This window comes from Puntigrus tetrazona, unplaced genomic scaffold (assembly GCF_018831695.1).
Source record: "Puntigrus tetrazona isolate hp1 unplaced genomic scaffold, ASM1883169v1 S000000586, whole genome shotgun sequence".
In the NCBI taxonomy this organism is placed as follows: Eukaryota; Metazoa; Chordata; class Actinopteri; order Cypriniformes; family Cyprinidae; genus Puntigrus; species Puntigrus tetrazona.
In genome coordinates this window covers 32,501-47,500 of record NW_025048217.1, presented here as the reverse complement: position 1 = coordinate 47,500, position 15,000 = coordinate 32,501, and the positions used below count along the sequence as shown (strand labels likewise).

Below are 15,000 nucleotides of genomic sequence, written 5' to 3'. Positions count from 1 at the left end.
AGAAAATACGCAGACAGTCGATATGCAAATGAGCGGCAGCAGGTTGCTACGGCAACCAATGAGAAAGCGGATGCGCGGCACAGAAGAGGAAGAAGAGGAGGAGGAAGAGGCACCTTGTAGAGATCCAGCGGCATCAGCAGCAGGATGAGCACGTCTGACACGGCCATGCTGCTCAGGTACAGGTAGGTGGTGCTCCTCATCTGTGGGCGTCGCCACACCACCAGGACGGTCAGGGCGTTTCCCAGCAGGCCGAGCAGCAGCAGCGGCACGCACAGAGCGGTGAGCGCCAGCAGCTCGGCGTCGCTGAAGAGCGCCCGCTCGTCCCACACGTCCCAGTCCGAGCGGTTCCCGCAGCACCATCCGGATCCGGAGCCCTCCGAGACGTCCATGTGAGCGGAGCCGAGCTCGGAGAGTGTGTGCCGGACGAGCCTCGCTGCTCGCCTGAGATCAGGAGCGGGTCGATGCGCTCGATCACGAGGGGGGGACTGCTTCTCTGACACAGACCCTCAAAGAAGTGCATTCACCTTTTTACTCGCTTTAAACAAAAGCTGCCAATTAAAATATGAATTCTGAGCTCATTTTTTAAACAGTTTTGGGTTATTTGGGCTGGGTTAAAGAGTAACTTTAAAATAAGAAAAAATAAGAATAATAAAATTATGTGCTTTTACTCCGCTTACAATTGTTTATAAGAATATTTTGCGCATTATAGAAATAGAAACTAATGTTTATCATAGAATGCATGATAAAGCAATGCTTTAAAAATAGATTTAAATTGTGCATCTGAAGTAGAGTTAAGTATAAACTGTACTATATATAGAGTCTTGTACTGGTTTAGAATTAACTAAATAATCTACACATGCCTTTGTTTCCTTTAATTCTGAATGCTGAACACAGAATGATTTTTCCTTAGGTTTGGTGTTCCTCCTGAGACGTCTGTGCTGTTGTTGACTCACACTTAATTCATTTGTGGATTGATTCATGACTAACCCTGCTGAAGAACACGTCCTCCAGGAACAGAGCGAGCGTCCAGAGCTTTATTGCTATTATATTAATTCAACAATGCATTCAGATACATTAAACCTACACACACACACACACACACACAGAGACGCGCACACACACTCACACACACACACACACACACAGTTCATGACTCCCAGAGTTTGTGTCGGTGATGTAGGTGAAAGGTGGTGTGGGAGGGTCTAGGCGCAGGCCGTGGGCGGGGCAAAGGGATGCGGTCGCCTGGCAACAGTGGAGTCTCTCTGAGCATCTTCTCAGGACTGTAGAACCTCAGAAGATCAGGAGCCTCTAGTGGCTGAGACTGGAATCACACACACACACAAAGAAATTAATATAAAAACAATATAGAACTTACACTAAGAGTAAACAAGAAAAAGAGGACTTTTTTCTGTTTCACGCATTTTATCTTTTAGTTGTACTTCATTCCCTTACTGTATAGAAGGAAAAAAATGCAAAATAATATAATAAATGTATAAGAATGCACATACAGAGATACACATAAATATTATAGAAAAATACATAGTGAGAAATTAATAAAAAATAAAACTAAGAGTAAAATATTAATATAAATGATATAAATAGATAATATATAAAATATATATATTAAAAAAATATATATAATATATATATATATATATATATATATATATATATATATAATAAAATGAATCATCAACAGTTTACTGCTATTAAGAGACACAAACAAAGCTCTGACCTTATTGGTCAGTGTGGCGGTGGGCGGGGCCAGCGCTGGCCTATCCTGCAGCGCCTGGCTGATGAGCTGGTCTCGTGATAGGCTGACGCTGACCAAGGCCCGGTACAGGTGCTGAGAGCGAGGGAAGTTCAGGCCTGTGGAGGAGCAGGGGCTGATTACTTCTGTTATCTGACCTATTCTGTTCTGACCTCTGACCTCTGACCTTCTGCCGCTCTGCTGCTGATGTGGCTCTTCGTGAGGCTTGAGCTGCGCAGCTTCTCTCTCACGGCTCTCTCGGGATCAAACACCTGACTCTCCACCTCCTCAAGCTCCGCCCTCAGGGCCAGGGTGGTGTTTAGCTCCGCCCCCTCCGGCACGACACCTGAAGAACACGTTTTTCAGAAACGCCTCGTGATAGCACTCAAGTTTAACTCCATTCGAGTTGTTTTCTCGACACGGACGAGATCCTCTTGCTTCAGAAGCGAAAGAACGATAGATGAGTCTAGTTTTATGAGAAACTGATCCAAACAGAGCTAATGAGAATAAGTTTTCAATCCCTACCGATGATCATCGTTCATGATTTAAGCGTCAATTCACCTCAGTTTTCACAGAAATACATTACAGTTTAAAGCATATTTAAATAATAAACCAATATTAGAGATTGCAATACAGTTTCACCACATTAATACAGCCTTGATGAGCGGAAGTGTTCGGTTTCTCAGGAAACAAATCATTTAAACTTGATTTAAGGAGGCTGATATATTTGTACTGAAAAACTAAACGCAGTTCATGCAACATTAAAGGCTTAGTTCTCCCCAAAAAATAAAAGTTGTGACATTAATTCCTCTCCAGAACACACGAGGAAATGCTCCGTCGACAGGAACCAAGTAAAACAGGATGTGACATCAGCGGCTGTTTTGTGACGCTACGAAAGCAACGAAAACAGAAACATCATCAACCTTTGCCCTCCCCGAGTCTGATGTCACATCCTGTGTGTGACAGAACTACCCTTCCGTTGCTCTGGCTGAAGACTCTGAGTGGTGTGTTACCGAGCGTCTGTGGAGGTCTGCGGGCCCCGGGGCCGTCTCTGGGTCCTGGCTGCGGGGCCGAGGCGTCCAGATCCCGCTCAGCACTCACACTGAAGCGCACCTGAAACACACACACCGTATTCGGGATGATTTCATATTAGTGCTGTCATTTATTGATTCAGTTACATCTCAAATCAAAACAAACACATGGCTATTTTTAAAATATATAGTACAAAAAATATATATACAAAAATATGCATGCACTACAAATATTAGGAGAAAAATAATAGTCTTTCAGATTAATGACAAAAAAATTTTATTTTCAGAATAAAAAAAAGCTGCCTATCACTGTTTAAGCATTCGATTAAAATGTTTTTAGTTAAAATGTGTCGTAACAAATCTATAAATACACTCACGTGCAGGTATAGACTTAAGAAGAGTGTTTATATATTAAATGCATTTATGTGTAATATAGATTATATGCATAGAATTATATATTAACAGTTTATCAGGATAAAAAGTTTTTTTTGTATACATAATGTGTGTGTACTGTGCATATTTCAATCAATCATTTTTATTTATATATTTATATTATATTTATTATACATGCATGTGTGTATTAATACACACACACACACACACACACACTGATTATCTAAGTGTTTCCTCCAAGCCCGGAGCATCATCTAGTGGACACTCGGCGTCTGACCGGACCTGGCGAGGCCGGCGCTCCGGAGTCAGAGTCAGGGACAGGTCCAGATCGGGGCAGACCAGTTCTGAGGTCCGGACCGGGTCGAGCCGCTGGGGTTCAGGAGCCACACGGACGGCCGGCTCCATCATCAGTCGATCTGACCGAGGGGACCTGCTGAAAAACATCAGGGTACAGGAACAGAATTATAATAATCTCCTAAGAGCGCTCTCCTATCTGAATACGTTTTAAAGTAAACTTAAACAAGTCTGTCATTACTCCACACTTTTGATTTATTAAAGAATAATACTGGTAATAAATCAGCATATCATGATTTCTGAAGGATCGTGTGCCACTGAAGACGATCTTGAAGCGTAGAAAAATAATATTTCACTGAATTATTAGTTATGAAATGGATAATTAATGAGCAGAAACTTCTCTAAAAAGTCATTAAAAAAAGTAAACGCGTATAAATGTAAATATTAATACAATATAAATGTATACAAATATAAACGTATGCATAACCTACGTGTTTAACTGCTTTTTAACAAAATGAAGATACTACGAAACACGATTATAAACTTCAGACAGGGTGACGTGTTTCGTTAAATCTTTAGATATAGATCTCGTTATTAAAAACACACTTTTAACTCACCTCTGTCTTCACAATGTGGCTTCAGCTGCGGGATATATTTTCAGAAAATATCTAGCGTGAGAAGAAAGCAAGCCTTTTCAAACTCCCTCCGTCTCCGCCGCTCTCTCAGACCTGCTTCCGGGTGGACGTGACGTCGGTGCGCATGCGCAGTTCGAGGGAAGTAACCCGCGAAAACACGCGCGTTATACACCGAAAAAACATATTTATGAGACTCAGCACGAAGATGTGTGCACATTTACTTTGATTAAACACAGGTTTGCAGAAAATGTGCCGTTAAAAATGCGTAAAAACCTAAGGAACATGTTGAAATAATCCTCACACAGTTAACGATGAAGGAAGGACGCGTATAATTAAACGATAACAGTCAGTCAGTCCTTAAAGATCGGTATCACACAGAAACCACATCAAAATATTACAGTAAGAGTGAAGCTGTTTGTTTATTATGTGACAAGCTGCTTGTTTTGGAGTATTTTTTTATCTCACAATTTAACTCAAAATTGCTAGATTTAGTTATTATTATTATTATTTATTTTTATGATTATATCTTGAAATCCTGTTTATTTGTTACGTCACAGAATAAAAAAAAAAAAGAATTGGTATTTTTTTTACATCATAATAATCATAACACTTTTCTTCTCAGAATTGCAAGTTATAAAATTACCATAGCGGTGTAAAAATTTGAATATATTTTTTTAAAAATATGACATAAAATTGTAATTTTAAAAACTCAAGGACTGCAAGAAAAAAGTCGGAATTGTGAGAGATTTTCTAGTCAAAGAAATTAAAACTACTTCAAAGTCAACTTCATCGAGAGATTCTGAGGAGAAGATGAAAGGTGCAGTGAACTGAAAACACAGCTGGAGTAGTGAGGGTTATTTATTAGAGCACATCACTACAGATCAATCATTATTCAGCTAACAGAGAGTTAACTCAACCCCAACTAGTCCTGGTTTAACCATAGCAACATAAAGAGACTTATTAACCTAGTTGTGAGCAGTGCATTCACACACACACACACACACACACACACACACACACACACACACACACACACACACACACACACACACACACACACACAGTAATAAATATAGGCACTGTTTAGGCGTCATCAAAATCGACATTATGAATGATCTCTTGATTAATTTTTACTGTGTTTTAAGGCACTCCTCGCTCAATACTGCACACGCTCAACCGTTCCGTCCCTTCTCTCGCTGAACTACATCTCCCATGATGCACTTGGCTCAGTCCCTGTCCCGGAGCGCCCGCAGGATGTAGTTTTCTCTCTCCAGCTGGGCGTTTCTCTCCGACAGCTCCTTGATCTGCTCTCTAAGCACCTCCACCTCCTCTCGAACCGCCAACATCAGGTGAGACTTCACCAGGTCCTGCACACACACACACACACACACACACACACACACACACACACACACACACACACACACACACACACGCGCACACACTTTAGAAGCTAAGCCATCAAACGTATTTAAATATTTGACAGTACACACAACAAAGACGATATCTCTATTCTTCTTCTTCTTCTTTCCTCACCATGGCTTGCTCGATCTTGTTGTCGATGGCGATCATGCTGCTGTTAGTTCCGCTGTAATAGAGTTCAACAGAGAAGACATTCATAAATTCATTTAATACTCAAATATATAAACCCACAACTCACCGATTCAGCACAAACAAGTCGAACGCAACGTTAAACCATCAGCAGACAGGTTTCCATCGCAGATTTGCGCAGCGCTTTGGCAATTTTTTGCGACATTTATAAAATATCGCCAGTGTTTCCGTTAACCCATGTTATGCGACAAAAACATTTTTTTTCCTGTTAGATTTGCGTATATCGCAGCTAATGCACTAGACATTATTTTGAATCAACAGAGCTGTGTATCTTTAGCGAAGCAGCGTGGAGAGGAACGTGATGGACAGATCCGAGCAGCAGTGTATGACGTGTTTCTTTAAATATGATCGTACGGCAGCTGACCTCTGAAAGAAGTAAAAAAAACTTTTTCAAATCGACTAATAAACCCCCTCTTTTTTTTGCGAAGTTTCCATATTAACCGTATTTTAATTTTTACTATCCTTAGCCTTTCTAGTTTCTAGATTATCTCTAAACAATTTCTATGTTGTTTCTAGATGTTTTTCAAGCCGTTATTTCAAGGGAGCTTCCAAGCCGTTAGCTGGTTAGTTTTTGGGCTGCTTCTAGGATTCTTAAAGCTGGTTTCTTAGGTGGCTTCATGCTGTTTTAGATCATTTCTAGAATGTTGCTAGGTCATAGATTATCTCTGGACAGTTGCTGTGCTGTTTCTTGGCTATGTCTAGGATGGCACTATGCTGCTTCTATGATGTTCTATCTAAACTGTTTAAAGGTGTTTCTAAGCAGTTTTTGTAGTTTTGTAGGTTTCTAGAAACCTTCTGGGCAGTTTTCAGGAACTTTCTTGAAGGCTTTTTTCAGGACTAGCAAGTGAAACGACGTGTGAAGTACAGATGCGGCTCGCTCTCTTCAACAAACACACATGATTGAAGGACTCATTCACGTCTGCCGAGCTCTAAACAGCAGCGGAGCACACACAGTCCTGACTGTATGCGTGTAACACTGATGCTATTGTTCTGAACGCGCCGGGCAGCACATGGTTTTCATAACGGCCACAAATACACCACAAACCACTGGAAGAAGACGTGACGTCACAGAGCGAGCCGACCCAGTTACCTGTGGAAGAACAGCAGGAGGGAAAGGAGGGTGGAGTCGGAGGGGCGTGGCATTCGTGCACGAGCACTAGCCCCGCCCCTTTCCGCTCTCGCCGAGCTGCAAACGGGATTGGACCATTTCCGATCGCTAACACGAGACGCGCAGAACGATCCGAATCGCTTTCTGCGCTCTGACCAGTAGGTGGAGCTATACGCGTTTCTGTGAGCGTCTTTGAGCTGAAGCTGGCTTTGGATGAACACATTCGCTCTTGTTCGGCGATGGATGAGGTATTGTTGCTTGGTTTATGCGGCGATTGCTTGCTGCTGATTGGCTCTTTGGTTTCCATGGAAACCGCCAAGCGACTGGCCCTCGGGTAGTAATAACTCCTCCCCGTCGGCCAGGAATCGCGAACCCTTCGAACTCCTGTGTGGGGGCGTGGCCTATGAACCACCGCGGAGGGGGCGGGGCTCTGCGAGGAGGGGCGGGGCTCCGAGGTTTTCTCACTCTCTCTTTGTGTTTGTTCACATGGAGGGAGGGACAGAGGACGAGGCTGTTTTTTGCTTTCGAAAATGGACACCATCTTTCGTACGTTTACAAACATGGCGGTAGATCAGCAGATCAGACACGAACACACGGAAAGGAAGGTCGCGGTCGACTTCACACGCCATCAGGAAGAGTCATCGTGTAATTGTTTCCTCCGAGCCTGTTCAGAAACATCCGGGCAGGATCTGACTCATTCACCAACATTAAACCCTCAGATCAGCAGAACAGGAGCGAGATTGACTGAACGAAGAGAAGAAACTGGGTTAACGAACCACAAGCTACTAACAAAAACAACTCACTATTTAAAGGAGCGGTACTGTTAAAATACACAAATCATTTTTGTAATTAAAAAGAAAATCTCAATCAGGTGGATGTTTTTTAAACTACATACAAGTATTAAAACTAAAATGGACAAAGCAGTCGGAATTGATAATGAAAAATAAAACGTTTATATTTTGTTAATTGCAATTAAATAGCATAAAATATAAATGTTAGATAAAATACCAGATGAAAATGGGAAATATTGCCTTAGCAAATAACTGAAATAAATCTAAGTTAAAGGACTAAAATGAGTAAACTTAAGTTAAATTTAAGCGCTAAAAATGAATGCAATAAATTACGTTTAGTTATATGCAAATAAATCAGGGTGACAGTAATACGTTTAAAAAAATTTATTAAAAAAGTGAAACTAAAACGTAAACCTTGAAAGCAGCAATGCTTTCATTAGGGTCATTATTGTTACCTAAAACCTTTTTAACCTAAACGTTAAAACTATTTAGTTTTGTTGGTAATTGAAATGAAATTATATAAAATAAATATTAGATTAAAAATTTATCTTTAAAATGAGAACAATTACCTTTTATTTAATTAAGGTTAAGAACTAAAACGCATGAACTGAAAATAAAAACATAAACATATAGATAAATTACATTTAAATATTAGTATTTAAATTTTACACTTTATGCATGTAATAAAAGGGCTGAAAACATAGAGAAGCACTCAGGGTTGCTATTATTATTATTATATTGTTCTCTAAAACTAATAAAAGAATTCCGGTTTATTTGAAATTATAAAGAACTTTAAACGAAAGTTTAACCTGCCAAGCTAAAAGTAAATAGCTACATTTAAAAAAAAAAGGCAAAAATCTAACTAAATTAAAAATAAAATCTGGAAATATAAAAAATATGAGGTAGACTGAAATACGACAATAAATGTGCTGCTTTTTTTTCGGTGTTTAACTAAAAATGACTACAAAAAAACTAAACGAACAGTTAATTTAGTTAGTAGCGTTCAGAGTGCTGGCGAGACCTCGCTGGTGCTCCTTCAGGTCCTTCATCACGAGACTCCCCTCGGCCTCTGAACGCCCCGTTGTGTTGTAATCCGTCAATCCCAGAAATCCCGGCCGCAGCGGATGGATTACAGTAATCTGAGGTGAAAGTCCAGCTGTCTGAGCCGGAATCTCAGCAGATCTCTGCTCTCCTGTCTCAGGACGCGAGTGTGTGTTCCCGTGTGACACGCAAACACACACACACACACACATCAACACTGCGCTCTTTGATTCTGTTCTCCGCCCACCGTCCGCCTCAGCCAATCACGACTCAGGCTGGGATTCTCGGCCCGCCCACACAGATCCCAGCATTCCACACTCCACCCACTCCATCTGAAACAAACACAGACCGCGTGCGCCTTCACACACCCAACACACACCCAACACACACCCAACACTAGTCAGCTTTTCAAACATCATCTGAAAACTGATGTCTGAGGGAGCGAAAAAAGAATCCTCTTTAAAGTTGTCCGAATTCAGTCCTCAGCAATGCAGAGGTCATGAGAATCTACAGTTATGATAATCTGATTGAAATCACCAGAGAAACAGGAAAGAGCAAACAACTGACTTTCACAATATGGACAATTAGTCTAAATATCTTGGGTTGTGTTCCACAGAAGAGTGAGAGTTTGTTTTGGATGAGTCTCGACCTCGGGGTTCCTCAAGGCTCAGTGCTTGGACCGCTTCTCTTCTCCATTTTCATGCCATCTTCAAGACCTGCCACTCAGAAACATGGCTTTTCCTATCATCCTATCATCCATCATTCCACTCATCTCAGCCTCCTGACCGCATGAAGGACCGTCACCTTCACCCGGTGTTTCCCTCAAACCCATCTCTTCTTCAGAAGTTCTCCATGCAGCTCCTTCGAGGACAGCATATTCCTGATTCTTAGCATGATTATTTTTGGGTGAACGCTCTCCTACGGTTATGCAGCATATCGTGTGTTCGGCTCGCGTGAGACTGGTGTGTTTTGGTAAGATTCTGACACTGTTTGTCTTCAGCGGACCGCAGCGCACGTCAACCTGGACACCAGAATCAAGACAATATTGATTATAGAATCAGATATCAGATCCACTCCAGAACCTCAGGTCACTGAACGGAAAACAGACGCCTGCCAGCGTGTGTGTGTGTGTGTGTGTGAGAGAGTGAGTGAGTGTGTGTGTGTGTGTGTGTGTGTGAGAGAGAGTGAGTGTGTGTGTGTGTGTGTGAGAGAGAGAGAGTGTGTGTGTGTGTGTGTGTGAGAGAGAGAGTGAGTGTGTGTGTGTGTGTGTGTGTGTGTGTGTGTGAGAGAGAGAGTGTGTGTGTGTGTGAGAGAGAGAGAGTGTGTGTGTGTGTGTGTGTGTGTGTGAGAGAGAGAGTGTGTGTGTGAAAGAGAGAGTGTGTGTGTGAGAGAGAGAGTGTGTGTGTGAGAGAGAGAGTGTGTGTGTGAGAGAGAGAGAGTGTGTGTGTGTGTGTGAGAGAGAGAGAGAGAGAGTGTGTGTGTTTGCTTGCGTGTGTGATCTGATCCACGACACCACATTAGTGTGATATGACAGTATGTAACACTTGATAAGAATCACACACACACACACTTCTCCGCTCTAGTTTCTTTCTAACTCTCCTGCTTCATGAATGCCGTCTCTATTCCTGCACTAATGCAGCTTAAAACTCTGAGAGAACCACAGAATGAAGGGGAAAGTAAACACGAGGAGAGAAACACGTCCACGTGTGTGAACAATGCAAAAATAACCCCTGCACTCGAGTGAGTGTGAGTGTGAGTGTGAGAGAGTGTGTGTGTGTGTGTGTGTGTGTGTGTGTGTGAGGTATTTCCTCTGGGTCTGTGACAGTAAGCACTACGGCGTGAAAACACTAATCAGGGCCTCAAGAAACCCCGAGCATCACCTCTCCACACACTGGACTCACACCTGAGCAGAGAGAGACTGACACAGAGAACCTCACATCAGGAACCAGAAACACCGTCGGCACGCATTCACCTCAAACAGAGGCTGAAATAAATCACTCTGGATATTAAAGGTGCTCTAAAGGTCAGAAATACAGAGCTCCTGAATGGAGAAGGTTACGGGAAGGAATATCTATATATAATCTTATTATCGTTCATCAACTACTAAAAACATTCTAAACTCTATTCTATAACTCTATATGTTGTTCCTGAGTGTTGTTTATGTAGAATAATAACCGCATTGATTTTTAAAACAAATAATACATTAGCATCCACACCAACGAACGATAACTTTCTCTTCTGTCATCCGCTGCTATAAATTTTTCTCCTTAAACTACGATGAATTCTGATTGGCTGTCAAAGCTTTTATTATCCAAAAGTGATTCCAAAGATATCGTTCCTCTTGCACACTTGGATTTTAATTGGCTTTCAAGCTTTTAACGTTCACGGGTGAGATTTGCATAACGGCGCGCAAATATTAATGCAAAGAGCGCTTATTCTCGCTGTAGTATCGTTGTCATGGAGACGCTGCGCGCTTCCAAATATGGTAAGGGGCGTAACATGCTTGAGGCATTCGGCCAATCGCAGTGCACCGGGTAGCTGGCCAATGATGAGCTCCGTACAAATCAACGCGTTTCAGAGAAGAGCCGCAATAATGTACAGTGTTATTTTTCTGAACACTTAAAGCACGTCAACAGGTGGTCTGTTCTCACCCGTCGTCTCCCACGAACTCGAAGGCCTGGCTCATGCCGAGCATGGACTGTGCCAGCGCCAGAGCGGACGGCGTCTGGATGGGCGTCAGCGAGGGGTAGAAGGGGCTGTCTCGACCCAGGTGAGGTCCAGGGGAGGCCGGCTGAGAGCGAGTGCTCCGGAGCTGAGAGTAAAATCAATACCATATGAGCGGAAACACAGCAAGACTTACGACTTTGGAAAGAGGGTTGGAGATTACTTTAACATTCATGACACTCATTACATTTGATTGCTTTTAGATTGGATTTTCTACATTTGTAACAAACGTTTTCCACTGTTAATCCTTCTGACAGGTTTCAAGCAGGCAGGGCTAATCTTACAGCATCACTTTCACAACCCTTCATCACTCAGTCACGATTATTATAACTCAACTTGAGCACTTTCTTTTCACTTTGAGATCATTCTGAGGTTAAACGCATACAATCGTAAGTAATAGTGTGAAAGAAATGCATTAAACCTGTGTTTAAAAATACTCAGATGTACCCCTTTTCATAAGCAATTAAAATTTAATTGCAATTACAATGACGTTTATTTTGTAATTAAATCACGGACTTCCATTACATGCAACTACTACGCAGTGATTCGGATTGAAATTTTCACAAAAATAATAATAAAACTATACGCTGCAAATTTCAGTCATTAAACCAATTAAAAGTCAAAAGTATTAATTATATGAATTTAATTTGATCATTTAAGTATATATTAATTATCTCCAGTTCACATTTACCGCTCGGTGTGTTTCTTCAGGGTAAAGTTACATTAGTCTAAACGAACACAAAATGCACATTTATTCCGCACCAGCAGGTGGCGCTTCCGAGGCGGCAGAAATAGAAATGTTTCCACAGTAACGGCAATAAATAAAGCAGCGCAGCGACGGACTTGAAACAGAAGTAATCACGTTTAATGAAACTACCTTTGATGGTTACTCGTCACTTTAAGCCGAATTACAATTCTGTTCTGTCCGTCCCCAAATTTAAGGCCTCTTAAAATCATAACTAAACTTTCATGCACAAAATAAATTTTTTGCAGCCTTACAGTTACAACTAAATTAAAGACTTGTAAGGAACCCATCATGAACGAATCAGGCGATTGCGCGACTGCTCACCTTGCCGACTGCGTCCATGTCGAGGCGTAGAGGGGCGGGTATGTTGCGCATCCGGGGCGTCATCGGCGACCTGATTGGCTGCGTGTCATGTGTGGGTGAGGGCGGGCCGCTGTGGGCGGAGTCTATCAGGCATTGCGTCAGTAGGTGGGCGGTGCCCTGCGAGTGCACCATGTGACCTGCCTGCACGCCCAACGGTTTGAGTCTGGCCCCGCCCACCGCTCCTTCAGCTCCGCCCAGCCCGACCGTCTCCAAGGACTCCAGTGAGTGGGCGTGTCTCATGCTGTCAATCACACGGCGCAGCCCACGCTCCTCGACCTCCCTCTCCATCACATCCACGCATGTCCAGCGTCCGCGTTTATACGGCTCGCCCGGGCCTTGATCCAAACGAACGACGCGGAAGCGCGACGCCCCGTCCAGCGAGTTCTGCTTCCGAGCCGTGACGGGCGTGGTCGGCTGACTGGAGCTCTGCTGCGTCTGGAGGGCGGGGTTATGGCGCAGAGACAGCCCATTGGATAGGATCTGAGTGGGCGACGCCGTCTGGCTCCTGGTGCTCCTCCCGTGGGCGGGGCTTCTCACAGAAGGGGGCGTGGCTCGTTGGGCTCCAGGGCTGAGGAGCTCCGGCGGGTGGCTTTCTCCAGAACCCTGATTGTAGTCGGACGTGACGCTGGTGATTTGAAAACCGCTTCGTTTCTTTCCGCCGCTCATTCTGGACCGAGTGTAGTGTGGCGTTAAGCGCTCCGAACTCCAACTTTGTTCATTATTTTGCAGCAGAAAAGAAAGCTCTAAGTGACCAAGGTCCTAACCATTCCAAAGCAAGGCTGGCTTTCTTCCACTCAGTCTCTCGGGTCAACGTGGATCAGATAAATCATAACCTCTGTCCTCGGGTGAACTCGCAGGTAGAGTCTGTCAGAAGTGAAAAGTTAGGCAAATTTATTCCATTGCGCTTGGCTCCGTCCTCCTTCTCCCTGCGGCTGTTTCGAGTACAGTAACAAGAGCGGTTTCTCTGCCCAGCGATTGCGCAAGCCTCGGTTTCCTCTGGCAGTCGTGCAGTATGTGCGTTCTCGGCTCAGGACACAATACAGAGGCTCCTGATCGCCCTGCATGCACAGATCTGATTCTGTCGAGATCAAACAGTCTGGCCGACCGATGGTAAGAAAATAAACAGCGTAATTAGGGCGTTCTGCATGGCTTCTCGCTGCAGCTCAAGGCCTCGACATGTCAGGACGTTGTTTTAGATCTGCAGGACGAGTTTGGTAACTTGAAGCAAAAACAAGAAGTTCTGTTTCCGTCTGTATGTTAACAACCCAAACCGTGACGAGAAACTCAGCGAGTTTAAGAGCAGAAGCTTGCAAAGGATCAGACTCGATCTCGGTGCCTGGGGTTACGGCTCTGGCTTCTCATTTGGTTCACATTAAAAGTGAATGGAGCATTTAACTTCAGTTAAAACTAAAGCAAGGCGCTCGCACATCTTAAATAGAATTAAACCGTACACGTTGCTGCAAAAACGAGCACGCTTTTAAGCTCAAACTAAGACTGAAGCAGGAGGGGGAAAAAGAGCTAAAAACAAGTACAGACTTGTATTGCTCTTTTGGTTCAAATTAAAAACAGTTCATGCATTGAACTTCAAATTAAGAGTGGAGCAAATGAAAAAGGTCAAAATAGTCTGCAACTCTAAAAGTTGATCATGCTTTAGGCTTTACGTGAATTACGTGTTTTAAACCTCTAATTAAAACTTAATTCCACTTGCGCATTTCAATCAAGCACGCTTTTTAATCTCAAAACTACAGCAGGAGAAAACATTCAGCAATTTTCCTGAAAATCTAACCACATGTAGAGAGCAAAACTCGTATTGTTCCTTTGATTTCAATTAAAACCAGATCAAGCATTTAACGTCAAATCACAGCTACAGCGATTGGAAAAAGCTCAAAACAATAAATAAAACTTTTTTGTTTCAAATCCAAAAACTAATCATGCATTTAACTTAATTAAAGCTAGAGCCAACTGACAGGATTAAACTCTGAACGCTACGCTTTTGCATGCACATTTGATCCGAATGCTTCCGATCTCGAATTAAACTACAGCAGGAGAAGAAGTTCAACGCGCTTCTCCCAGAACTTCAGGTCATGCGTTTAGCTTCAAATTAAAACTCGAGCCAAAAGGGTGCAAGCTTTAAATGTTACAGTTCTGTTAGAAAAGATCGCGCCTCAGGTTAAATCCGGAGCGAGTGTAAAATCTCACAAGCAAAGACTGCAGTTCTGCTACATCCTTGATCTCAAGTCATTAAAGTTCAGCGAGACCAGCAGGACGATCTCGGATTCGGAGCAGAACCGCGCGCGCGTGCAGCGTCACCAGCTCGCGCGGCCGTGACGTCACCCCTCGATCGCCTTAAGCAAACGCCCGCATCGAGAAGCGTTGCGCAACGGCCCTGAAACCTGACGTTTACTTACAGCAAACTAACCCGCATCGGCTCAACGGAAGACGGGAATCAGAGCAGTTCAATCTCGAAAAAACACCCAACTTAATCGGACTGAGCGGAGACGCGAATCAGATCCT

At 43.1% G+C, this 15,000-nt stretch overlaps 3 protein-coding genes across 4 annotated transcripts in view; all 3 read right to left on the bottom strand.

Annotated features, from left to right (window-relative positions):
• Nucleotides 1-870, bottom strand: part of LOC122334597 (growth hormone secretagogue receptor type 1-like) — a 3,341-nt gene extending 2,471 nt beyond the window's left edge. The window contains exon 1 of the mRNA XM_043232608.1: nt 114-870. Coding sequence (XP_043088543.1) covers nt 114-389 — 276 coding nt within the window. The 5' untranslated portion in view covers nt 390-870. The remainder of the gene's footprint in view (nt 1-113) is intronic.
• Nucleotides 871-1,020: 150 nt separating this feature from the next.
• Nucleotides 1,021-4,241, bottom strand: ppp1r35 (protein phosphatase 1, regulatory subunit 35). Of its 2 annotated transcripts, none has more exons than XM_043232609.1 (6): nt 4,086-4,241; nt 3,457-3,607; nt 2,764-2,863; nt 1,938-2,096; nt 1,736-1,869; nt 1,021-1,321 (listed from the first exon to the last, which is right to left on the bottom strand). In XM_043232609.1, the coding sequence occupies exons 2-6, from the start codon at nt 3,580-3,582 to the stop codon at nt 1,148-1,150; spliced, it is 693 nt and encodes a 230-aa protein (XP_043088544.1). In that variant the 5' UTR covers nt 3,583-3,607; nt 4,086-4,241; the 3' UTR covers nt 1,021-1,147. The 2 variants fall into 2 exon arrangements, with proteins under 2 accessions (XP_043088544.1, XP_043088545.1); XM_043232610.1 differs by having other exon boundaries at nt 3,457-3,604; nt 4,086-4,236.
• Nucleotides 4,242-4,943: 702 nt separating this feature from the next.
• Nucleotides 4,944-15,000, bottom strand: part of zgc:153012 (uncharacterized protein LOC777626 homolog) — a 10,421-nt gene continuing 364 nt past the window's right edge. The window contains exons 1-4 of the mRNA XM_043232606.1: nt 12,448-15,000; nt 11,306-11,466; nt 5,640-5,691; nt 4,944-5,470 (exon numbers count right to left, since the gene is read on the bottom strand). The exon at nt 12,448-15,000 is cut by the window's right edge and continues 364 nt beyond it. Coding sequence (XP_043088541.1) covers nt 5,330-5,470; nt 5,640-5,691; nt 11,306-11,466; nt 12,448-13,152 — 1,059 coding nt within the window. The 5' untranslated portion in view covers nt 13,153-15,000 and the 3' untranslated portion in view covers nt 4,944-5,329. The remainder of the gene's footprint in view (nt 5,471-5,639; nt 5,692-11,305; nt 11,467-12,447) is intronic.

Bases quoted from the DNA above. Each gene is read 5' to 3' on its own strand.
- ppp1r35 (XM_043232609.1), bottom strand. From the start codon at position 3,582: ATGATGGAGCCGGCCGTCCGTGTGGCTCCTGAACCCCAGCGGCTCGAC. The intron at 2,864-3,456 runs GTCCGGTCAGAC...TGTGTGTTTCAG, and splicing joins CGGAGCGCCGGCCTCGCCAG to GTGCGCTTCAGTGTGAGTGC. The intron at 2,097-2,763 runs GTAACACACCAC...CGTGTTCTTCAG, and splicing joins CAGACCTCCACAGACGCTCG to GTGTCGTGCCGGAGGGGGCG.